General features: G+C 40.3%; 1 protein-coding gene across 2 annotated transcripts in view; it reads left to right on the forward strand.

The window, feature by feature from the left end:
• The window catches only part of LOC102788275 (thyrotropin-releasing hormone-degrading ectoenzyme-like), a 267187-nt gene that overhangs the window by 62219 nt on the left and 178763 nt on the right, over positions 1 to 26205 (forward strand). For both annotated transcript variants that reach the window (XM_006781006.2, XM_087830568.1), the window contains exon 4: positions 24968 to 25094. In XM_006781006.2, coding sequence (XP_006781069.2) covers positions 24968 to 25094 — 127 coding nt within the window. The remainder of the gene's footprint in view (positions 1 to 24967; positions 25095 to 26205) is intronic.

Here is a 26205-nt window from a genome sequence, read left to right on the forward strand (position 1 = left end):
GGTGCTGCTTTGTAATGAGCCATTTAACTAAAAAAATTCTGATGGATTGTCAAATGCAGCTGACGAGCCAGTACTGTAAAAACCTGCTTGATTCTGATGTAAATTTTGATAACCATTCACATTCACATTCGGTTTAAACTAGTGCTGTCAAAATTTATGCGTTAATGCAAATTCAAATTCATTTGCATTTAAAATGTTAGAATTTTTAAGCATTTAACGCATCTGGAGCGCAGAATGACTCAAAACCCCTGAAATGTTTCTGTCAGCGCACTTCGGGTAGTTTGTACAAGTAGAGTTACCTTTGCACATGCACAAATGGGCAGTTGATCTGGTAGTGATGCACAGCTGAACCAATCAACTCAATATGGAAGATGATAAACGCACATTGGCCCTCTTGATGGGAAATTTGAGTATTAAAAAAATAACAAGACGGAACAGTTGACCGACATAAAGTATTATGCACATTGTGCAAGAAGGAATTTTCTTTTCACCGAAGCACTTCCTGCTTAACATATCACATTGACGCGAAGCATACGTGAAACACACTTGACACAATTGCCAAGTGGATTGCAACAAACTACAGACCTATTAATATTGTTGAGAAGACGCGCTTTACATAGCTTTGGTTCCTCGTTTCAAACAGTTGAAGTGCCTCCCCAAGAGTAACAGAGAGAGTGGATAAATGTTTACAGAGTTTTTTGTTAACATGAATGTTCAAGATGTTCAATAAACATGTTAAGTGCTTATATTTTCCCTTTTTTCTCGAGTCTGTTTGCTCATGCAAAATGAAATGCGATTAATATAGATTAAAAATGAATGATATTTAATCGTGATTAATCAAAATTAATCCACAGTAACCCTGTGATGAATCTGATTAAACAAGCACTATTATATATTATATATATATATTGCATAAATGTCAGTTATGAGCTTAAATATAAAGTTGAAAAAAATTAATTGCAACCAGGCTAATGATCAAGTAATTGTGATTAATCGCGATTGATTACAGAAAATTTTGAGTTTAATTACTTGTGTGTGTGTGTGTGTGTGTGTGTGTGTGTGTGTGTGTGTGTGTGTGTGTGTGTGTGTGTGTGTTGGGGTGGGTGTTTATCTATTGACAGCACTAGTGTAAAAACTACATTTTTGAATCCAACAATGTCAGAGTCCCATCAAAGAAAAAAAAAGATTTTACAAAAACCCACACATGCAAAAAACAAACAAACAAACCAACAAAACAAAGTAAATGTTTAAAAGTGACAAGTCTTAATGCCTGAATTGGTTACCTTCAGTTAACCGGGAAATCAAAATTTCCTCGCTGAAATATTGGAATAAGCGCATTAATAGGAAACTCGAGAAGAGAAACCACAAAACATTTTCAACAATTCTTTTATTCCTTCTCAGCATTTTGCATACTTTTAACTCCACAGGCCACCAGTTATTATTGACACTCTAAAAATGAATCTGGTAATTTTTGTACATGGATACAGACACACACAAAAACCACACAAAATGCATGTGTGCATGCAATGAAAAACAAACACACAGTTTTACCGAGGCTTAAGAAATCGTCAGACAATTATTTTGCAATGTGGCAGAAAGAAATGAATCTGTAGTTTTAATCCCTTTTATTTTTATTTCTATACTTGCATTGAGAAAGAAGACGGATGGATGTAGATTGACATGGATGCTCTACATCCAGGTGGGCAGTGGTTTCACTAAACCTTTGGACAGTTATCCTAGGGAAGATGCCAACTGGTTTGTCAGTGTGACTAAAAACAATGAATGCTCATACATAGATCGACCTAAAATGCAGACATTCTTCGTACAAATTCAACAGTTTAGCAATGCTGCATTTACCTGAATTTCAGCAACATTTCCACCAGAACAACTGTCAACCCTGGCAAATGGGAGTTATTGTCATCATTTAATGTTGCACTCTGATAAGATGTTGTGATCTCAGTAAGCAGCTGCACAGTTTCTCTTCTGGTTCAGCAATGTTCACACAGACAGCTTGAGAACCATGAGTGGCTAAAACTGAGAAAGTTTGATGGCTAGACATTTTTTTTCTCTAGAAGTAAAGCCAGCAGGTGTTACGATAGTATTCTGGTGGCTGTTAAGTCTTTACATCTTGAAGGTCAACTAGGAGTACCCCAAGAAAGTTTTTTTTTTTTTAAAACTAAACTGCACTCTGTTCATGTCACATTTCCCAATTGACTCAGCTCGTTTGGAACCCCCCAAAACAGTACCAGGTACTACCACCTAATAGAAACCACTAAAAAACAAGTCGAGCTTAGCTGAGTGGGTACAAAAGGAAAAGAGGCATTACACATCAAAGAGGCCAAGTAAACTTGCATAGACACTGAGCTACCTGGGTGATCCTAGAATGTGTGCACAAAGGTGATAAGTTTAAAACTAGACATATGGTTTACAGATATGATGCATATAGGATATGAGCTATGAAGCAGTGAGAGCTGTCTAGCTTTCTCTTCCTTTTCTTCTGCTCCTCCAGCCAAGAATCATCTTTGTTTTATTTTATCAGCATTAAGATGGAGACTGTTATCCTTGCTTGGGCTCTGCAGCTGTCTCGCTTCATCAAAGCGGCAGCATCAGCAAAAGCAATGGTATGATTGGACAGATGTGTGGCGCGTGGCTCACGGGTCAGTGGTGTTTGTTACAGAGGGAGTAGTGACTCTCTGAGGCCCGTTGAGTTCAAAGTCAAGGACCCAATGACGGCGGGAGGAGAGTGCCTTAGTATACGCGGTGGTGCATCCTCTCGGCGCTCGTATCAGTTGCTAAACCATCCATCAAATTACTGTGGCAACTGAGCGTCCATCACCCCATCCATCATCCAAGGGCGACAGACGGAGCATCAGAAAGCAGCGAGAGATGTCACGGTCGAGTGAAGAGATAACAAGGGGTGAAGGGAGGAGGGAAAGAAGAGAGAAGGAGGAGGAATAAAGCGGCGGAGAAGCATTGAAGGGACTTGGGGGGGAAAAGGCACTGGGAACGGTAAAAGGGTGCATTTATGTGCTTGTTCTGTGCTTGTACTCCCCAAAGTCTGGATATTATTCAGCGTTGAGCAGAAAGGAAAAAGTCACAGAGGCTCTTCTGCTCACTTTTCTCAGGTTGATTGACTGCTTGACTGACTGTCTAATGTTGTGGTTTCCTGCAGAGAATAAAATGATGTTTTCGAGTTGTTTGCCTGTCTGCCTGACCAGGTGCTTTAAAACCGTTCAAGTATCTTGAGAGGGATCTTGTTCCTACTGCTGCAGACCGAGTCTGTTTGTGTCATGTGATGCTGTTGCACTGACGTATTAACCCCTTTTAGGACTTGTAGATGCATATTTCAATGGGTAGCTGTTAAAACATCCTGTTACATATTTCTTAGTATTTCTCCAGAATTGTGTGTGATAAAATGTGTACTTATTACTGGAGTAAATTGTAATGCAGAAATTGGACCAGCCAGTCTTTCATCAATAGCATCCACCATCAGCACCTCAAAGCTTCTCTGTTTAAGGCTTTATGTGTTGTTGACAGTATGCCATGGTTTATGGGAATGGAGCATTGGTAATGGAGGGGTAATTGGTTATGGGGTGGACCAGGAATTCCCTGGTATTCCCACTGGTTGACTGGCAGCTTGTTTTGACCTTTCTATCTATTTCAGGCACTTGGTTTGGATCCCTTCTTAGTTTTTTATGTCCCCATTTGAGCTTTCAACATTTGGCTGGTTTACCTGACGTTTACCTTCGTCTTTCCTGTATTGTTTGCCAAAAAACAGCTAAATCTGTATGCCTTCTCTAGCCAGCTTCACTTTGAACTTTGCCTTTTTCCCCTGTATCTGACTTTCATGTGAAACCATTACAGCAGGTATCTCTGTGGCACCAGCTGCCTACAACAAAAGACAGTATCTGACACCCCGTAAGTGACATGAGGCTGTAATATCACATTGAAAAAATTAATTCACACACACACACACACACACACACAAAAGTTTTGCTGATTTGCAAACTTCTCCAGCATAGTAAAGTCCTGCGATGGGCTGACTGATTACAAATTTCAGCCCTTTTTAAGACTGATGGAGAAAAATCTCTGTTACTCTCTGGAACATCACTGAACATTTTCTGAAAGGAAGAAGTAAAGAGACTTTTTACATTCCTGGAAGTTTGCAGACATTAAACAGTCCTGAACCTGGTTTAGCTCACTAGCTGCTAGCTTATATTTAAAGGAACAGTAGAGAGGCTGTTCCTTTAAATATGACATAAAAATAATCTATTAATTATAATGCATGTTTAATGAGGCACAGTCCAAGATTGGGGCATTAGCTGAATCTGGTAATTTCAGTCCTCTTCCATTATGTTCCAGACTCTGAATGGTTTGTTAACAGTTGCAGGGAAGTTATTGTAATACCTGTTTATACATATCTAAAACTGAGTCCTGAGAACATGACGCAACACAGAGCTGAGATCTTCATTTCCTTTGAATGCAAAGGAGCAGGGTTACATATAGCCAGCTATTATTAGAGACAGAGCTTCCATTCTAATTGCAGTTGTTTGAGAACTTCTCTATGTTTGATCATATTTTAATAAGAAGCCTTGGTGTTTTTGATCTGCTCCAGTTTGCTGTGATAATTTGCTGCTGCTGCGCTTTGCTGTTAATCTGTTTTACATTAAAAGCTTCCCACCAGTTCAGGAGGAATAATCCCTTCACCTCCTCAAAAGGATTTTACTGTGGAATATTTGCAGAAAGTGTTGTTTTCACTGACAGTGGTTTAATTCAAGCAGCAAAGTAGATTCCACCGGACTTAAATGATGAATGGAAATGGTATCTCAGTGAAAAAGAAAAGCTCAGAGCAGCAGAGTGGGCTGGATTGGAAGACTCCGTTATTGCACTGATGGGAAATAAGATATATACATTATGCTGAACTGAATGTGAATTTAACATGCCCAGTGCTAAATTCTTAAGAGATGATAACGTTAATGAGTTGTCCAGGCAACTTTGGTCCAGAACAAAATATCCTAGAAACTATTTTGCCTTGCCATTTTTGCTTAAAGCATTCAGGAGGATGAAGCTTGCTAGAGTTTACACACAAAGAACCAGCAGATATATATTCATATATGTGCTGAAGTTAAGAGCTCCTGATGAGGTACAAGTGTGCTTTAACAGCTGAGAGTGAGATAAAAGGTGAGATCAGTAAAGATCCTAAAATGGACTTGAGTTCAGTCTGAATCTTTCGGTCCCACCTGGGAATTTGATCTGGCGAAGATTTTTTTGTGGAAGCTGGCGTAGATAATTGATGGTCATCAGGTGAAATCAGCCAAAATCTAGCAGGACCTGGAGCTCAGTCACTCTTCAATGCTCACCCACACATTGGCCTGACTCCAGCCTGACCCATAACAAAGAAGAGAAACAGAAAAATCTATTTGGAGCTAACATAAGGAGTATAAAACAGCAGTGATCTAAGCTTGTGTGCTCAAACGTGTTTGTATCGTTTGGAGGCGTGAAAGAGATGATTTGTGCAAGCTGTTAAACAGGGCACAACAATAATCTAGCACAAATGCACAAATGCATCAATATTATTTTTCAGTTCAGCTGAGGAGACCATCAGAATTGTTCCTTAAAGAAAAGATACACAGTTAAAGCCCAGAAAAGAATCAGATATCGCACCTAGATTTGATGTGTTGGACTTCACAGATAGACAAAAGAAACAAGAGTCTGACTGATTTTTAGGATATAGGTGAGGAGGCGCTATAATCATGTATATCATAATCTCCTAATTACAGACTAATTGTAGGGGGAAAACCTCTGCTGCAAGCTCCGGGATGCTTTTACGTCTTTCTCCAGAGAAGCAGAAGCTGCCACTCACCCTGTGCTGCAATACTTTAGAATCACATTGACAAACTGGGATCATATCCATCACTTACAAAAAAGTTTTTGTTTGGTGCTAGCTGCTCCCTTTTTTATAGTTTTATCTAGTTTTCTTTTCAGTGATATGAAGTCTTATTTAAACTTGAACATCAGATTTTTGAGATGCATATCATGGATGTTTTGACACTGTTTGCTGTCAATGTAATAAATCACACATATCGCGCAATGTCTGAATTTAAAATGTTTCCCACTAAGGAAGACGGTACCAAAGATTATTTAAAGCAAATTTCTGTCAGTTTAGCTCGAAAGAAAATCAGGTTAGCGTGCTCAAAAAATTTTGTGCCACTTGCTTTTGCGCTTATGCTGCACATCTGGCTCATTAAGAACGTCATGCATCCATCATGCTCAGTTTAAATTTTGCACAATATTGGTATCCTGCACAAACACTTTCAATGCTGCTGATTCTGTTGGTCTCAGTTTCCTTTTTAAATCATCGTCAAGCATCAGTTTGTAGATTTCAGGACAAAAACACCCACCTTACATTAGCTTCCCTTCTCTGAAGACCAAACTTATTTCTTAAATTCTGAAACACATCGCCGTTTCTGTCCAGTCATCCTCGTTTTCCAACATCTGAGATATCAAATGTATTTTCTTTTAAACAGTGGGATTTGAGTAGGGGAGGAAATGTGAGGACCAAAAGGAATATCTGGAGGCACGTGAACCATGACACCCACTGATCTCTACTGGCTCTGTGAGAGACTAGTCTGATATCTTTGGACCCATTGCTGCGGATTTAGGTACAGGTGTTCATGCCTCACTCAGGATAACCTGTAATAATATTTTTTGATCACAGAAAGTATGTCAACTTTATTTATAGCCATATAAACCACAAAATAGAACACACAACTCCAGTACAGTCTCAGAGTAGTTTATGAAATGATCACAAAGTTGATATTGTTTTTTTTACTGTTCGTGGTCACAAATTGTGGGTCTGCCTGTTTTCAGATTAGGAGGTAGGAGGCTGTGGCACAAGTCAGTCTACTCTTTCTTGGCTTGAAATATACTTTGAGCTGAAATACATTGGCTGTGCTGTCTGGCAGTTAAAACTGACATTTCATGTGCATGGACACAAAAGAATCATATTTCTCCTAATTCAACAATTACCATCAGGCTGAGATGAGTGTTAGTAACGGTCCCATCATCCTGACTTCAGGGTTTGTATTAATTTTGCACATGTTTGAAAGCTAAATCTTAAATTAAGATAGTGAACAACACAAGTAGCAAGCAACAGCCTCTGCAGCTGAAAAAGCTCTGTGCCTTTTGGGGCATTTTTAATGTGGTTATCTGAAAATAACACACACATTCATGCTTGGTTAATTGTACTGACTGTGAAATTCCATTACTTAGCAGTCTGCGGATGTAGCTGGTTAACAAAGTTTGCTAGTGGTATCTCACAATGATGGTCACTTCTGGCTCCAAAGAAAAAAAATCCTCCAAAATGTACCAAATAAACAAAGATGGTGGCATCCATGACGCTAACACTGAGTCTTCAAAGCTGTAACATGAGGATGTTTGAAGCCTTCCTGGCCTGAGGCCTGCTTCGCTGAGCAGAGCTTTGCTACACTCTCTTGTTTCCTTCTTTTCTTGCCCACAGAGTGTATCTCCGTATGTTACATCACAGTTTCCCAAATACATGGTCCATTTCCCCTCGAGTTGTTGACTTTCGAGGAAGTAAAACCCCTCGGACCCTCACTTATTTATGGGCCCGCTGGTTTGCTGATGTAGGTTTGATTTTATTAGGCATGAGCGTCAGCTGTAGCTCTCACAAAACGGGATGGGATAAAAAGAACGCTGCAGCAGCCGCCAAAGAGACTGATTGAATTTGGTTTGAGTTATTTGATTGAAGACGCTTTCCTGTAGGCAGCGTGTATCAGGGCTGAAAATGAAATATTCCTCATGTTTATATTTTATCACCTCATCATTCAGGCTTAGAAAATGGCAGGTTGTGCATACTTCCATCCATTTTCTAGACTGCTCAGCGGGGGAATTAAGAGCTGAAGCAAACCCCAGGATGCACCAGGTGGGTGGGGGGAGTACACCCTGAAAACTCTGTCACAGAGTTAAGAAACATGACTGACAACATTCACACCTAGAGGCAATTTAAAGTTTCTGCTTGAGCTGACCTGCATGTTTTTGGAGCGTGTTGAGGCTGACGCGGAGAGAACATCCAAACTCGACTGGTCGGGTTTAAATGGAGGACTTCCTTCCTGTGAGGCAGCGGGCTAACCACTTAGCCAATGTGTGTCCATTTTAGTTCAGGTAAAGCGGCACATTTCGGTCCTAGGAGACACGGCAAACATGTTCGTATGATGCTTTGAAGTCAGACGTCACACCTCGACCCCTCCGTTGGAGCAAATGCAACGCATCCGGGTTTCTCGTCACCTGGGAGAACATGACTGGAGGCAATTTAGGAATCCTCAAGAGATGATATTCAATTCAGAAGCTTGCTGTCAGTGCGCCGAAAAAAGCTACGATTTCAATAAAGCCTCCACTTTCTGAGCTGATATTCACTCTGCTGGCTGCCGCGCTCTGAGATGAGTTCTGGTGGAGGGAGGAGAATGTGGGGTAAAAGAGGAGAAGAGCCTTAAAAAGTCTGAATTTTCATCAAGAAACCAGTCCTGCTGAGGAAGCTGGAGAGGAGTACAGCAACACAGCGGCATTGTGATCACAGTAGCTTTAGTATTTGGGTTAGTGTTAATAAACTGCAGTATTTCCTAATGTAGGCACTGGTATTAATATTATCGTGTCAGTTATTTTTGTGGGATTGGAAACTTAATGGTATTTTATTGAACACGAATCTCAAATCTGTTAAAAAGTCTAACTCCAGATCTTATCTTTACTCAATTTAACCCAATAAGCTGACTGAGACCCCCCCCCCCCCCCTTTTTTTTTTTTTCTACATAAGCTATATCCTTCCTGTACTGGAGCTCAGAAGTATATTAAAAATTTATATTAATTTCATGAAAGTTTAACTCTGAGAACCTCTTAAAATAGATGTGGTACAAGCTGTTTGATGACCTATCAAGAAAAGAGTTGCAGAATAGTTGCAGCAGTTTTCTGCTTGAATTGTGTGGTCACTTACATTTCTGAGATTCATACCTCTTTTCTGTCAACTCTACAGACAAATTAAAATCTACTGCTACTACTGAGCACACATCTTTAAACTTAAATCTAATAAAAAATATTATTATTCAGCCATATGTAGTTTTCAGTTCAATAAAGAACATGCTTACAAAATACTGTACGCTCACCTGAGTTTTTGTTAGCGTTGTGGAGAGGCTGTGAATCCTGCGGGGGGCAGCTATCAGAAGATGGTACACTGTGATCACAAAGAGATGGATATGGTCACTGAAAATACTTTAAAATACTTGCTCAAATGATGCTCGGCTGGCTGAAGTAAGGAGGTCCAAGGCTCTCCATGAAAATATCCCCAAACCATTAGAGCACCAGCAGTCTGAAGTGCCAAAACAAGGCAGCATGGATCCAAGCTTCCATGTTGTTTTATGCCAAATTGTGATCCTACCATGGAAAGATTTATCAGACCAGGCAAACTTTTTCCATCTGCTGTTGTCCAGTCTTGGTGATCGTGAGTGAACTGTAGCCTCAGCTGACAGAAGTGGCACTCAGTGTGGTCTTCAACATGTAACATGCTAACATGTAACAGCTTTACAAGTTTCTAACATAGGATGCAACAAAAAGGATTTGATGGAGAAGGTAGAACATTTCAAATGGGGTTGCAGACAGTGTATCTATTTGGTGTGAGACAATTTCTGTTTTCAAAGAAAATTGTCATCATTTGATGCTTGTGGCAGCAGAGATATGGAGTCCTATTCAGGGAACAGAAGCTTCAGAATGTCACTGAACCAGAGGCTTGTAACTACAGCACAAGCCAAATCTCAAACTGATGGAGCTCTAAAGAGAAGTTTCCGTTATGTTTGCATGACAGAAAGCTAATCTGTTTGGTACAGGTCAACTACAGCATCAGAGAGCTTTTAAGTTTCCGTTTAATGAAACTTCTTACACAGCTATTAAGTTGTCATGTTCAGGTCTATGAAACAGCTCAGGTAAGACTTATCGGCATGCGTGCACATTAAAGATTCATTGCTTTGCTTTAACATCAGGATCCATTTGGCTTTGTTCAGTGTCCCATGCTACCAATATGTGCTGTAGTAAATGAAGTTCATTTACCAGCAGTAACTTCAGGCCTGAAAAACAGATTGTGTGAGCTGGGCTTGTAGAACTTAAATCAGAGTATGTGATTATTATTGACTAAAGGTTATAAAGTTGTGATGGTTTAATGGTTTAATTATTTATATAGCACATTTAATTATAACAGGAGCGTTGACCAAAGTGCTGTACAAGAATACAACATACCTAATAAAATAACTTAAATGGTAAATGGCCTGTATTTGTATAGCGCTTTTACTAGCCCCCCCTAGGGACCCCGAAGCGCTTTACACACCCAGTCATCCACCCATTCACACACTGGTGGAGGCAAGCTACAGTTGTAGCCACAGCTGCCCTGGGGCAGACTGACAGAAGCGAGGCTGCCATATCGCGCCATCAGCCCTTCTGGCCAACACCAGTAGGCGGTAGGTGAAGTATCTTGCCCAAGGACACAACGACCGAGACTGTCCGAGCTGGGACTCGAACCGGCAACCTTCCGATTACAAGGCGAACTCCCAACTCTTGAGCCACAATCGCTATTAGAGTATTGATAGCAAACACCAAATATGAATTAACAAATAACTCTCATGCTGTATTAAAAGCCAGTAAATAAAAATGCATTTTAAGATAAGATTTAAAAAGATTGACAGTGGGAGCCTGTCTGATGTATAGGGGTAAATTATTCCACAGCTTAGGCGCTACGACTGCAAATGCTCGATCGCCTCTATGAACCAGCCTCGACCTTGGTACAGCTAAAAGCAAAAGATCACTTGATCTAAGAGATCTAAAGGGGGTATAAGTCTGCAAGAGGTCAGGCAAATACCCGGGAGCCTGTCCATTCAGGGCTTTGTAAGTTAACAATAAAATTTTAAAGTTAATTCTGAAGCGGACAGGGAGCCAATGAAGAGAGGCAAGCACCGGGGAAATGTGTTCACATCTTTTAGTACGTGTGAGATGGTTTAGGGCTTTACATGGAATAAATCATGAGTAAAAAAACAAAAGAAAATCCCAAATCTCAGACACATTTCTGATTAAACTAAATATTCAAGTAATAAATCAAAGTATGCATGTCTGTCAGATGATGTGATTACCGTATTTTCTACACTATAAGGCGCACTTAAAATCCATTAATTTTCTCAAAAATTGACAGTGCGCCTTATAATCCGGTTTGCCTTATGTATGAATTCTGGTTGTGCTCAGTGTTGCCAACTCCTCAGTAAGGAAAATTGGTATTGGCTGTCCTAAAAGTTCCTAGAAGTCGCTAAATGATGTCATCGCCTAATTTGCATAATTGGTCATGCTAATATAATTGTAACCTACATTGTTGGAGAGAGAAATAACATCGTGGAAGAGACATAAAGTGAGTAAAAAACGTCCTAAATGCATTTAGAACTTATTTAGAACTACAAATTAAATTTATTTTAGCAATTATTGTTTTTTGTAATGTCACAATTCCAACCCTGCTCCTTTATCCGGGCTTGGACCGGCAAACGTGACCCAAAATAGGCACTCTGGTGGAGTTACTTTGTGTGTGTGTGTTTATGAGTAGTTTTAAACCTTGTGATCCACAAAACAGCATAACAGTAAAAGAATAACTGACTGCGTTACAGTCAGTGCGGGAGCAGCGGCTTCGCTCATGCACGCTTCATTTGCAGTTTGGACGCATAGGTGTGAACATCTTCTGCCCTGATAGCAGCTGGGGAGGACTATCCTCCACCCGAGAGCGCTTTGGAACGGGCGAGGTGCCCACGGCAGCACCCACTGCTTGTTGAGAGTAAAAGCGATACCCGCTTTCACGTCATCATAAATAAGTCTCCAATAACACCAGAAACAGTCGCCAGATTTGCCGCTAGTTGCTTTTTAGAAAAAAAGTCGCAAAGGGGGTCTGAAAACTCGCTAAATATAGCAACAAAGTTGCTAAGTTGGCAACAGTGGTTGTGCTTACTGACCTGTAACCGATTTTATGTGGTACATGACAACAATTTGTCAAAAAAATGTTTTAATACGACTTTGGTAAGCTACAAAGTCACACCGCTTGATGAATTGTCGAAGCATTACGGCTACTGTAGTCAGGAGCCTCGAGGAGTAATCTGGGTCCAAACTCCGTTTCAGGTCCCAAAGTCAAACGAACACTGCGGCATCACTGAGAGTTAAAAACTGTCTAAATTATTTAATTTTTAATAAAATGATCAGCGCTGCTGTTTTACTAGATGTAACAATTACGTTTAACATCCACTCATCCATGAAAACAGAATTTATTAAATTTAACAGAGTTATAAGTTAGCTCGCTAGTTTCCACCTAAACATGATATAGCATCAGTTCTGACTGAGAGATTTCTGAAAAAATCTAAACGTACAGCTCTGCTATCACTTCCAACATAAATGAAGACAGAAAACTAAACACCTGTGACTTTTGTAGGGTTACAGAAGTTGGACTAGCTGGTATATAATGATGTGCTACGTGATCACTAGCGACACAGTGTCAGGATTAGTGTCGTGGATGAGAGAAGGAGGACCCAAATGCTGGACTCACAGGTAGGTAGGTGGAGGTTGGTGTTTATTGTCGACGGAGTGAACAAACAGAACAGGAGTAGGAAAGGGCTGGCTGGCTGGAGGACTGACTGACTGAATGAATGAATGAAGGACTGACTGAATGAAAGACTGAATGGCTAGCTGACTGAACGCAGGCAGAAACGACAACATAACATCAATGACACGACAAGGGCTGAAGGGAAGAAAGGGCTTAAATACATGACTAACAATGACAACGATTGGAGACAGGTGAGTGAACAGCTGAACATAATGAACTAATGATAAATGGGAAGAGGACTGAACATAATGCACACAGACCAAGGCTAACACAATAAAACAGGAAGTGGAACAGGCAGTAGATAAACAGTGAACGTGAACTGAAAATACTGGGTCAACGACCCAGAAACCCTGACACACAGCTATGTTAGCATAACATAAACACAGTGAAGCTGGCGAATGAATGCTAACTTTTTCCACTTGTTAACAGGAGGGTTCCCAATGATTAGGGACAAAGTCAATCACAACACAGGGTGCTCTAAACGGACCAAACCTCAGTCAGGAGAACAACTGAAATAATCCATTCACAATACGAGGTTAGTGATAATATACTGCAACAACATGGGAATAAAGCAGCTGCATGATAATTCAACATTAATGAATCAAGGGTACAGAAGTGGAGGAAGCAAGAAGAATGAGTTGAGTAAAGTTGAACTTATCTGACTATTTTGTTTCTCTTAATGTGCCTTTTAATCCGGTGCACCTTATGGTCCGAAAAATACGGTATTTTCCAGATTAATGTAGAATCCCTGTTCGAGCTTAACCTGAGTACCCTTTAATGTAATAGAAATTAAGTAACTCTGTTACTACTTGGTTTCAGTTTTAAAAACATTATACAAAACAGAAAAATACAAAGAGACGTTCTAAATATTTCATACAAAAGCATTCATGCAACTATTCAAACTTTCATACAAAATTTTTTCCTCTTCTCTGTGGCTTCCTCCTTAGGTTTTTTTTTTAAATTTCCGGTTTTGAGTTGTAAAATTTTCATGCTCTTCCGTCACTGCATTTCAGGATGATCTACCACAGGTTATTCCTTATGTAGACAAATGTGGCCTACCCTAACCCGCACTGACTGTAAGCACAGATATACAGATTTAGAATTACTGATTCAATAACATATTCTCTGTGGTAAAAATAACACTGGCCCATATGCATACCTCATAAATAGTCTTGCAACTGCATTTCTTAAGTGCGTGTGTGTTCTTAAGACTATTTTTACACACATTTTCCATGCAAATTTTCCATGTGTAGTTTACAGTTTACAGATGTTTGTCTAAATCCATACATCCATTTTCTACCAGTCGCCTTGGTCTGGGTTAAATGACACCAGCTGGTAAAACAGCTGGTGACAAGATGCACCAACATCTCTTGTCCCTGGCCTCCACCTCCAAGACACTCCCAAGCCAGTCATGCAGTCAGGTGTGATTCCAGATCGATGACTGATTTTTGTAATCTTGCAGTCAGATCTGCAGATGTACATTGTGGACATTCGGCTGTGTGCAGCTATGAATAAATCACAACCTGCTGGTGAGTTGGATCAGGTAACGGGAAAGATGCTGGTCGTGGTGAGAATGTGTTGCAGAGATCCTGGACCTGTCTAAGTACAGATGCCTATTCTGCAAAAAACTGCAGAAAATGGAATTTATTCTTTAGAGAATTACTATTAATCACCTACAGCTGATACTGCAGAGGATGTTTTCACAATCTTCCCGCCAAAAGCATCCGTCAATGCCAGCCAAAATTTAAAGTCTGCTTCATGAATGTATCACAAACTGCTTGTTGCTAGCACACGTAATAAACTGCTGATATTACAATCCCAAGAGCCATGTTGCTAGTGTGGCTGAAGTGATTACAGAGGGATAAAAGGCTTGACAGGAGATCTGTTAGTTACAAAGCTTAAAATATATATTATGTTAACAGGACAGTTTCTGTTGATTTTGTTCTCCTTCATCTGTAACTTTCACTTCTATAGTTTAAATATGGGCTAGTGTTTTCGGTGTGATTCTTGTTCTGGCTTTGCTAGTCTGGGTCAGATGGTGTTTAAAGTCTATAAAGATTATAGTCAATAAATCCAAAGTCTTCCAGCTGCTTTCACTTGGTGAAAATCTTTTAAAAACATGTTTATATGGGCAGCCAACACTGGCTAAAGATGTTAGTTGAGTGCTGCAGTAAATACCTGAATCTTGCCTCAAATTCCCTCCACAGGCTCTACAGTCCAGCATGCCTCCCAACCAAACTCAAGGCTTTTACATTCATTTCTTTTTCTTCTGTGCAAATAAACAGTACAGCCTGTTCGTGTTTGCTTTGGTAGAGGAACGCACAGACTGAATCTTACAGGATTCACAGGATGTTTTCCTGCCAGAATTTCTGCTCTGTCCTGCCCAGTTCTTCAGTCTGTTCCTGTGTTTACCCACTTGTGCAATTTCTGCTCCTTCTTGACTCTCAAAGACGAAAATGTGTGCAGTTTGGTGGTCATATTGTATTTGCCTTGTCCAGTGTTAGCTGGACTTCAGGCATGTTCTGAGCATACAGGCAGGCCACCTCCATTGTTTTCACTGTAAACTAGATAGCTGCAGCATCACGAGAGGAATAGTGATGAATGACACTCCTTTCCCAAAAAAGAACAGACGGATCAATACATAGAAACAGCGTTGGCTCAAAAGCTGCCTCAAAGTCAAATTGTCCTGACTCAAACAACTGTCACACAACAGCAGTGTGGCTTTCACCTCTCAGCCCTCTGAACTCAAAGTCTTCAAAGGTGATAATTCAACTTGAGCCTTTTTTGCAGAAAGGCAATATGGACATTTTGGAAAAAATATTTTGAGTCGGTGAGAAAAAATATTAATTTCATTTCTGTTTGACAAGAATTGATAAAAACAAAAAACAAACAACAAAAAAAACTATTGCATATTCTGTGAGGTGCTGAGGTTAGACCTAGGCTAGGTTTGGAGTTAAAATTGGGGATTGAGGTCATCCAAACACCAACTCAGAATTAAACCAGCAGTTCTGTTTTACCATACATGGGTAAAACCCAAATAACTAATAAAAGTTAACATCTTAGTTTGGTGTCTAATCATTCAATAATTTATAATTTAGCATAGAAGCTAATGGGCAGCTGAGTCTGATAGAAAATTATTTGAATTATTTGAGTGAAACTGTTGCAATCAAAATGTTTGTTTTTCCAAGACATTACTTGATGAAAAGTCATAAAAATGCATTTTCTGTAAGAGTTTGTGTCATGCGAAGCAGTTTGTCCATGTGTGAGAGCTTGCTAAAAACAAGGTCTCAATTTCATGGTGTAGGATTAAACATCAGGGGATCAACAGTGTGGTTATAGTCTTTGTTACGGCCCCTGGCCTTTTAAGTGAGCCGGCCTTCCTTCAAGTAAATTCAAGCATGACAACACCCACAGACGATTGGCTTGCTGGGAACCCGTGCCAGCCTTCCTCCATGTAAATTCAAATGTGATAATCCACACAGACAATTGGCTGCCTGAGGACCTGTGGTTTGCACCTCCAGGGAGAGGACCAATCAGTGACCAATTGTACACACCTGTGTCTTCAAAAGGCTGAAGAACTTTCAGGGGCTGCTGCTTTGAACTGAGTATGCAGTCTGCCCTGTAAGCTTCCTTCTGTGAGCTTTGCTTGTGAAATTCTGTTTAAGTGGTGAGATTTGGCTTGAGTGGCATTTAGCTGTGTTACAGCCCATGAGGACAGTTTTATTTTCTACTGGTTAAGCCTTACTTGAGCTAGTTGTTTTGTGTTGGTTGTTTGGTTTGTGGTAATCTGCGCTATAGGTTTTCTTGTAAGTCCTGAGTTCTCTTGTAATAAACCTTTTTCTAAACTGATCTCCCTCATGTGGGTCTCGTTTATGTTACCTCCCCTATCAGAGACGGATTATAACAGTCTTCCAGAGATAACTTAGTACAATTTCATTTGATGTAATCCAATAGATTGGTCCAGACTTCATGTCCATGATGTGGTGGCCCACACAAACCACCTATTTGGCTAATAAAACTGGGCTGCAGTGTATATATGAAAGCTGGATATAGTCACTGTGATGTATTGGCACTGGCATTTTTTCATGGGAAAGTGGCATGTTTAGTTAACAGTTGTTTAGCAAGCTGCATTCATAAATTCTAAGCAGATCACACAGACGCACATATCTGCTAATTTGTGCTAAATAACATGCAAATTAAACACTCAATGTTCACTTAGCACTATGGGAACAGACTTTTTAGAGAGTCTGTGAGTACAATTAACTGCAATAAGATAATTTCATTAAAATCTTCCAAAAGGTTCAAACACCATAAACACGGACATGAGTTCAGTTTGGTTAAGAGAAGTGAAACACTGATGGCAGCAAATGGCTCCAGCTGTGCTGATGAACCTGGTGAGACCAAGGATGTTGTTGTTTCAGCATTTACAACTAATATATAACAAAATATTTCTGAGCTAGAATTTTAAGGTGTCCTCCACAAGTAGCAGTCTCTTTAACCTGTTCAACAACATCCCTGAATTAATAAACGCATGTCAATCACAGGGAATTTAACCTCCTTCCACGAAATGTACATTTTAATTATTATTATTATTGTGCACTGACCAACACGTCAGTGTCTTCCTCACCTCTGTCTTTTTTAATCGCCTCAGCTGCACGAGGCTAAAAGAAGCTCAGTATCATTTGGTTTATTTAGCCCTCACAGTGGTAATGTTTTTCTCACCCACTGCCTCGACACACTGGAAAAAAGACAGTAGGACAGGGAAAATGTATTTAGCTGCCATCATGGGGATAGTTTCAGCACTTTTTAAAAGGTGTTACAACCATCTGCACCCCGTCAGCTATAATTTGCATAGCTGCAGCAGCATGGTCGTTTGAAATTAGCTAAGATTATATGTCTTACATTTTACCTAAGGCATTACTCTATAAAAAATAAAGGTAACATAGTTCTGAATCCATCAGTACTGATCAAAATATTTTCAGTGGGCTACAAGCTGAACTGGGAGGATAGAAATAAATTATCAGTCCTATTGTCCTGGTATCAGTCCAGTACCAATACCAGCATTGGTGTCGATGCTGTCGATATTTGGATTGATCAGCCTACTTGATTTTCCTTACACAGTTTGGCAGTGTGAGGAAGTGAGAGTGTTACAACTATCCTCATTCTCCCCTAAACCTAAAGTAGCCACCTGACTCACTTCTGGAGCAGCCTCCAGTGGCAATTGGAGGAACTGCAGTTTATGGCACATCTTCATTGGCTTCATTTTTGAATCTTGGATGTTCCTGCTCGGAATGAACTAATGTTCATCGAGTAGATGTTGATTATTAATTTTAGGCCAACGCGACAATCGAAAATGTGAAAAAATATTTGCAGCTGTGTGTATGACTTTGCCTGAAAAATTTGCTTGTAGTTTCAGTAGAAGGCAGCTTAGTACTTTTTTTTACCGGCCTTTGTTGGTATTTGTGCAGGTTTACAGCAGCTCGTGTGTGACACAAACACTGTGACACAACGTAGCAGCAGATCTGCAGCGTTACCACTGAACAGGTTTCAACGTGTTTTCACAGCTTTCTGAAAACAGAATTTATTAGAGTGGAAGTGATGCTCAGAGAGGAGAGACAGCAGAGGTACTGGGACAGTGTGTGTGTGTGTGTGTGTGTGTGTGTGTGTGTGTGTGTGTTTGAGTGATAAGCCAGCAGTGATACAGCAGTATTACATCATAGTGAGTTTGTGTGTCTTCATGGGGAAAATAACACGTGTATTTTAACTTGTGTGTACATCTACCTGCCGTTGCTGCTGCGTGTGTGTGTGCTGTATTTGATAGCCAGTCTCTATTGTCCTTCATCTGACAGTGAGCTGGTTTCTCCCTGACAGTGAAACCATTCAGCGCACACACACACACACACACACACACACACATTTAATTTGTCCTTTATTTTCATTCACACACGCTGATTCACGTGTATTGATCAGTGAGATCACTGCTGCCTGTCGCTATGGTAACCCCTATCTGTCAGCTGACATTGTTTGTGTATAATTAGTCTGGAGGATCAGTCTGATTAACTGCTCCATCCATCACACAAACACAGAGAGGAGAGCTGGCAGCTTGTTTTAAGGGCACGTTTATATCTTTTTGTGTCTCTCTGGCAGGTTTCTGCAGTTTCAGTCAGCTTCTTAAAGATGGTCGAAGTCAGAAAACTGTGAGAAATAAAACACCTCTAAGCAAAAGCTCCAAGTGAGTTAATGTAGTTAATACAGTTCAGTATTCAGGCCACAGAAATGTTACTTGTCACCACTTTTAACTCAAAACGAGTTAATTCCTCACCTGTTATGATCAAATTATCACATCTGTCCACCTGAAAAGTCCTGAAACCAGAAACAGCAACACCACAGACGTTTGATTGTGTCAGTATTTCACCGCTAAGCTCCATGAAACACATTAAACTCTACCCACCGTGCTCCCTCTGTGGCTTCATCAGCTCATAAAGCTTTACACGTTAAGAAGAATAACATTTTACTTACTTGAACCGTCTGAGGTCAGAGCACCTCCCATCATCTTAAAGACATTATTTAACAGTTTGTTTCTCTTAGGAGTGATGCCCAGCTTTTCTCTCTTTGCTTTACAAGCTGGAGATTTATAGCACTCTCCCGAAGGCATCATCACAGTCTCATTATGGAGACGTGAGGATTATCTACAATGACATATGGATTTTGTGAGTGTGGCTTCTGTTTTTGTAGAACTGTCGATCTATGGATGTTTTTTTTTCTCTCAAAAATTAACATTTTATAATTCTTTTAAGTCTTTTCATGTGTTTTTGACATGAGGATGGAAATTAAGAAAATAATAATAATAATATTGATGGATTGCATTTTATATAGCACTATTCGGGGCCCTCAAAGCACTGTACAATTCCACTATTCATTCACTCTCACATTCACACACTGGTGGAGGCAAGCTACAGTTGTAGCCACAGCTGCCCTGGGGCAGACTGACAGAACCAACGCCATCGGCCCCTCTGACCACCACCAGTAGGTGGTAGGTGAAGAGTCTTGCCCAAGGACACAATGACCGAGACTGTCCGAGCCGGGGCTCGAACTGGCAACCTTCCGGTTACAAGACGAACTGCCAACTCTTTGAGCCACGATCAAAGTTATTCATGTAACTTATTTATGTAAGTTACATAAATAAAAAGGCTAAACTATCTTACCACCATGCTTCTTTGTAATCGCAGACCGTAAGAGACGAGTTGAAGGTACTGAAGTCCCATGTCAACATTACAGTCTGTGCTGAAGGTTAATCCATAAATTACAGTAGTTGTTAATTCTCAATCAACAAATCCATCAAGTATTTGTAGAGAATGTGACTGAAGCGGCTATTCAGTGATACCAAGTGATACCAAGACGTGATACCATCAGCAAAGTTCACAAGGTAACTGCAGAACTCGACAAACGTAACTGATCTGAAGTCTGCTGGCAGAGAAGTAGCTTTATCTCTGTGGAAGTCATAAAGTTGGTTGTTGGTTGGTTTGAAGCCCAGTCCTGACTTTGTCCTCTGTCTTTCAGACACAGTGCAATTTGATGTTGCATTCATCAAATTGAAAATTAGTATAGTGCACCAAAAGCAGAACAAAGGTTCATTTCCTGCTGTGGAAAATGCCGTCTGCTTCAGATCTCTGTTTGGTTTTGAATATGAGAAAAAGGGCACTGCGTGGCTTTGTTGGCTTTGTGGGCTGTAGGCTGTTTGAATATGTCTGACATGCTTGTTGCTAACTTTGTCAAGAATGGTCTGTGAGTCAGAAATGAACATGTAGAGTTTAAGGAGTTTTAAGCAAAGAATGATTTAAAAAATAAAATTAAACGGCCATGTATTTTATTGCCTAGACCAGGGGTGTCAAACTCAAATACACAGTGGGCCAAAATTCAAAACTGGAACAAAGTCACGGGCTAACATTAATATTTATTGAAAAAAAAATCTTCTTCTAGATATAAGAATGAATCTTTTCTTATGGACTCAAACAAGTTTTGCTGAAAAACTGAATATGGAACAAGCAAAGCTTAATACTAAACAATATAAATATTAGCTGTATAATACCAGTAGGCCAGCTCTAATAGTAATTTGGTATGGCTTCGCGGGCCAAATGTAATTAGGCTGTGGGCCAAATTTGGCCCGCGGGCCAGAGTTTGACACCTATGGTCTAGACGATTCAATTAGATCAGAGGGTTCATTCGGAGGGAAAAGAACCTTAAAGAGACAGAATCGTCTTTGCATGATGGAGCTTTTACCTGCGTCAGTGCATGGGCCGGTGAGTTGTGTTGACAGACAGTGACTTCTGGAAGTGCTCCTGAGCCCATGCATCGATTTCCATGACAGAATCATCCCTGTTTTTAATGCAGTGTCGCCCAAGGGACCACACATTTTCAGCCTTGTCTCTTGCACACAGAGATTTCTCCACCTGCACCTGTCACAGACAAAAACAGACTTTAGACTCACCACCGATGAGACTAAGCCTCATAATTCAGTGTTTTGTGTAATAAAGTGATGGTGGCTGCTGCTAACAGAGCTTTGCTGTTTCCGTATGAAAGCTGCACCAGGAGATTAGACCAGCTGACCTTAAACACCGGATGCCTATTGAATAAAGCGGCAGCAGAAGCTAATTTTCTTTTGCAGACCTGCCAAATTGCTTTTTTTTTTTTTTTAATGAAAATTGACTCAGATGGAGCAGATGTCTGTCTGTCTGTCTGTGAGCTTGAAAGAATCACTTTAGTTTAAAGAGTCCATTGGGAGTCATTGAAGTGAAACATTTTTGACTGAGCTTCAGAATCACAAGAGGGCAGCAGACTGACAGCACACTTACAAACACTAAGTTGGCATCAAAGTCAGATTAAAAAAAGAGCAAAATCTGTTTTTATTTTTCCTTCACAGTCGGACACAGACTCCTAATGTGTTGGTCAGTGTGATTGGTAATGTGTGTAAATAATCACACTGAACTTCAGTGCACCTGAACTTATGTTTGATGATGGCTGAAATACTAAAACCCACAATGCAGCATTATTTGAAACCCCTGTCCTTCTTCTGGTTGGCTTCACGGAGGCTTGTAGCCTGTAGGATGGTCTGTCAGATGATTTGATTATGACGTTTAGCCTAGTCTTTTTAAAAGGCTAAACATTTAAGATACTGTACTGATGGGAGGAATGCACACCAACTTTTCTGGTGGCACCACCACGACGTTCACAGTTGGATTCAAATATATATTTTCTTCAGGATAAAGCCAGAATTTTTATCTATAGTCAACCTTAAAATTTAGGATCATGTCAAACTGCTGGCATTAACTTTGACATTAAACTTGAATTTAAACAGACATAACATTGCAATGACCATTGGCAGGTTAACACAGATCCTCTCTTCATCATTCTCCTGGGTGGGATATATTAGAGAGCAAATAAGCATTTTATGTTAGAAGAAGTGTTAAATGCAGTAAATGTAGGCAAGTGTAAGGATTTGAGCAAGTCTACAGCTCTTGTGGAGTGTTCCCAGCCTGCAAGGGTCAGCATCTGCCAAGCAGTCCAAGGAAGGAACAGTGGTGAACCTGCAACAGAGTCATAGTAGCCAAGGCTCACTAATGCATGTGGGGGAAGGAAGACTGGCCTGTGTGGTTTGACCCAACAGATGACCTGCTGTAGCTCAAACTGTTGAAAAATGTAATGCTTGTTCTGATACAACAGTATCAGAAGAGAAGACAAGCTGGCGGAGGCAATGTGATTCTTTGGGCAGTCTTCTGCTATGAAAACTTGAGTTGTGCCATCCATGTGAATGTTACTTTAACATGTAATAATAATAATGGATTGGATTTATATAGCGCTTTTCAAGGCACCCAAAGCGCTTTACAATGCCACTATTCATTCACTCTCGCATTCACACACTGGTGGAGGCAAGCTACGGTTGTAGCCACAGCTGCCCTGGGGCAGACTGACAGAGGCGAGGCTGCCATATCGCAGCATCGGCCCCTCTGGCCAACACCAGTAGGCAGTAGGGTAAAGTGTCTTGCCCAAGAACACAACAACCAGGACAGAGAGCCCGGGAATCGAGCCGGCGACCTTCCGGTTACAGATGCGCTTCCCAGCTCCCTGAGCCACGGTCGCCCCGACCTTACCTACCTAAGCACTGTTGAAGACCATGTACACCCTTTGATAGAAACAGTACTCCCTGATTTCAGCAGGATAATGTGCCCTGCCACAAAGCAAAAATGGTTCAGCAATGGTTCGAGGAGCACAATCATGAGCCTCCAACTTCGCCGGGTCTCAGTCCAGTCTAGCATTTGGGATGAGCTGGACCAACACATCTGATTTCTGGCGGCCCCATCTTGCAACTTATAGGTCTTAAAGGGATCTGTTGCTAACATATTGGTGCAGATACCACAGCACATCTTCAGCAATCTAGTGGAGTCCATGCCTCAATTGGTTAGAGCTGTTTTGGCAGCAAACGGGAGACCAACAATAATAGCCAGTCATAATGTTATGCTTATTGATGTATAAGGGCAAGTAATACTTAAATGAGTGAAGCCAAAGCACTGAGAAACTCGGCACTTCAACCTGGATCTCGTAATGCCCCATGGCCCACTTTGGATTTGTGTACAGATGAGCGTACAAGTGTTCGAGTCCATACTGCATGAATTAAAATGGATTTCATTAGAAGTCAGTCAATATGTTACACTGTGTTTTGGTGAAGGTGTGCAATGTGAAAGGGGGTAAAAAAAAAGAAGTGAAGCTGCTGTCACAGCTCTGCAGTGAAAAAGCTGTGATTTTGCTTTTACCCACAGCTTGTCAGGAGCTGTGAGGCACAAAAAAAGAACCTCTTCTCAAGTACTAATTGCCATCTTCACCAAACAATAGAATCACTTTCGAAAGAGCAGATGATCATTTTAATCCCAGCAACAGTGATGAGTTGGAGTGTCTCTCACACACACTTTGTCAGCATGTCATCCTGCAGTGGTTCAGAGGTCAGCAGCCTGACCACTGCATTTATAATTCTATTAGTTTTGACCACCAGCTAAGACCTGCTGACCTTCATCTTAAGTTCAGTTCCAGTGTGGCCATGGTTCAAGTCCAGATGCCACTCTGGGGCCCCATGTCGGGTCTTTGCTGAATTTTTCCTAGCAAAGGGGGTTGTTACTTTTGTTCTCCACTTGTCCAGTTTTCCCTATTTTGCACTGAAGAATAGGAATTTTTTGGCTAATAGCCCATTCAGGCTTCCCAGTGAGGATTACTTGCAAAAATTGCTATTTTACTCCACTCAAACTGTGTAATCTTTGGCATTTGTCATCAATTCAGCTAAAGAAATGGGGATATTTTTTATGTTTTTTGTTTATGTGACAGGCTATTAATAACAAACTGCATATGCGACTTAAAATTCAATCTTTAATCAATTTTCTGTTGAGTGCAGACACAACACTGGTTCATTCCTTTTTAATGCCTGCTTTCCTATAAAAATGTCGAAAAAAAAGACCAAAAAGCCTGCAGAACTCTTACTCAGGAGCACTTTAAAAGTTGCAAAATGTCTGGCTCTCTGGACACAAAATATAAAGAAATGCAGGGGGCTTGAGTAAGCAGTCTGAATGGATAAATATTGCTACATGTCCAAAGAAAAATATGTAAATTTGATTTTGGGTGAACTGTCCTTTATAAATAAATGATGCAGCTGCTCCAACCCCTGTCCAATAATGAGCCCACACTGATCATTAGACTGTGTGAAATACTGGAATCCACCTGAAGCAGAACATTTAGCATTCTTGTATTTTTTTGCTTCCATCTACAGTCGATATTCTTGCTCACAGCTGTAAATCAATTTTTTTTCTTGTTTTATATTTGAACAAAATCAACCAGACTCCATTGTTCTGTCTGGAGAGCAGAATATGAAGTCGACCTGATTCACTTATTCTGTCTGTAGATGTGACCCACCTAACACGGACCTGATTCCATTTGTTTCTTCGCAAATTTTGAAGAAAACATCTCTCAAATATAATTTTTCCTCTCTGCAGATTAAACTTAAACTCTCTCTGATTGTATTATTTCCCCTGAAGAGTTTAATATACATGCAGCCTTCTCCTGTTTGTATCTGCCAAATTTAATTTCCTTTTCTGTATAGATTTGAAAAAAAGTAGCTTAATTTCATTTTGTTCTCTGTAGAGCTGAGCATACACTAATTCCAATTTCCTTTCTCTGTATCTGTTTTTAGATCCATCTCTATTAAAATCAGCTTAATTCCATTTCTTCCTCTGTGTTTGTCTTCAGATCCGTCTCTATGCCCGGCCAGATGCCATTTTGAGCGGAGCAGGGGACTACGCCCTCCACATTACTAAGAGGCTACTCGGATTTTATCAGGACTACTTCAAAGTGCAGTACTCTCTGCCTAAACTAGGTAAGGCTGCTGACGTGCTGTCCTTCCTCTGACGTTATGTGGGCTCGTCTCCTTCATTGTCTTGCCAGGATCTGCTCAGTGTGCACCGCAGCTCTCTGACTGTGTGGAGATGAAGTAAAGTTGGGACGAAATACTTTGTTCTCCTGAAGTCTGATTTCCTGTCAGCTTTCATTAAATAAAAACCACACTGTGTACTTACCATCCCTCTGCCGATCCAAATTAGGAAAGGAAAAACAGCTTCCACTTCCTGGGTGTCTCATTTTAGGGAAGTCAGCCAACTCTTTGTCCTTTGTACAATTACTGTTAGGCTCATCAATTTTTACTCATATGGGGCAAAGAAAGCACACTGTCCTCCTTTTCCTTTTGCGTGTTGGGGGCTACAAAGAGAATAGGTCTGGGAATTGAACCTCAGCCAGTTCATGGCAGTTGTAGACATTAAGGACAGTCAGAGGGTATTTTTATTAAAGGAGAAAGGGGTTTGTCTTTACACGCATCAGAGTAAGGTTTCAAAGTACTTAAGTTCAATGCCAACTTTGTCCCTTCATCCTTTATATTTTTAGACTCTGTTATATAACTGGTTGAATTACAGTAAAAGTGTAAAAAATGTGATTGCCTCACTACAGACATAAAATAGTTTAAATGCCCTATAGTTAATTCTTTGAAGCTTCTGAATGGATTTGTATGGCAGTGACAGCTGACCTTGGTGCACTGCAGCTCAGACATGAAACTAAACTACGGTGTTTAAAATGTAAGCTGTAAGTGGCAGTGAAATGACTTCTATCAGCTTGCTTGACAATTATTTTTATTATTTTTTTTGAATTGATTAACACTGTTTTGTCCTCCGTGTTTAGATTGCTAACAGCTAAATGAGTGGAATAATGTAACTGAAGCTGAACCTAAAGTTGAAACAAGTTTGAAAGTTTTAAATGAGGTGGTAAAATGACTTGATGACTTCAATAAAATCAGCACATAATGGAACTGAAGATAAAGCTAAAGTTGGAAGAAGGTGAAGTGGTAACAGTCTTCTTGTTGTAGTTTTTTTGAGTCACTTAAAAGTCAACATTTTGTAGTTTTTCTGTATAAATTACTCAGGGGTTGAAGTGGCATCCTA

This window comes from Neolamprologus brichardi, chromosome 17 (assembly GCF_056152115.1).
Source record: "Neolamprologus brichardi isolate AB-2024 chromosome 17, ASM5615211v1, whole genome shotgun sequence".
Lineage (NCBI taxonomy): Eukaryota > Metazoa > Chordata > Actinopteri > Cichliformes > Cichlidae > Neolamprologus > Neolamprologus brichardi.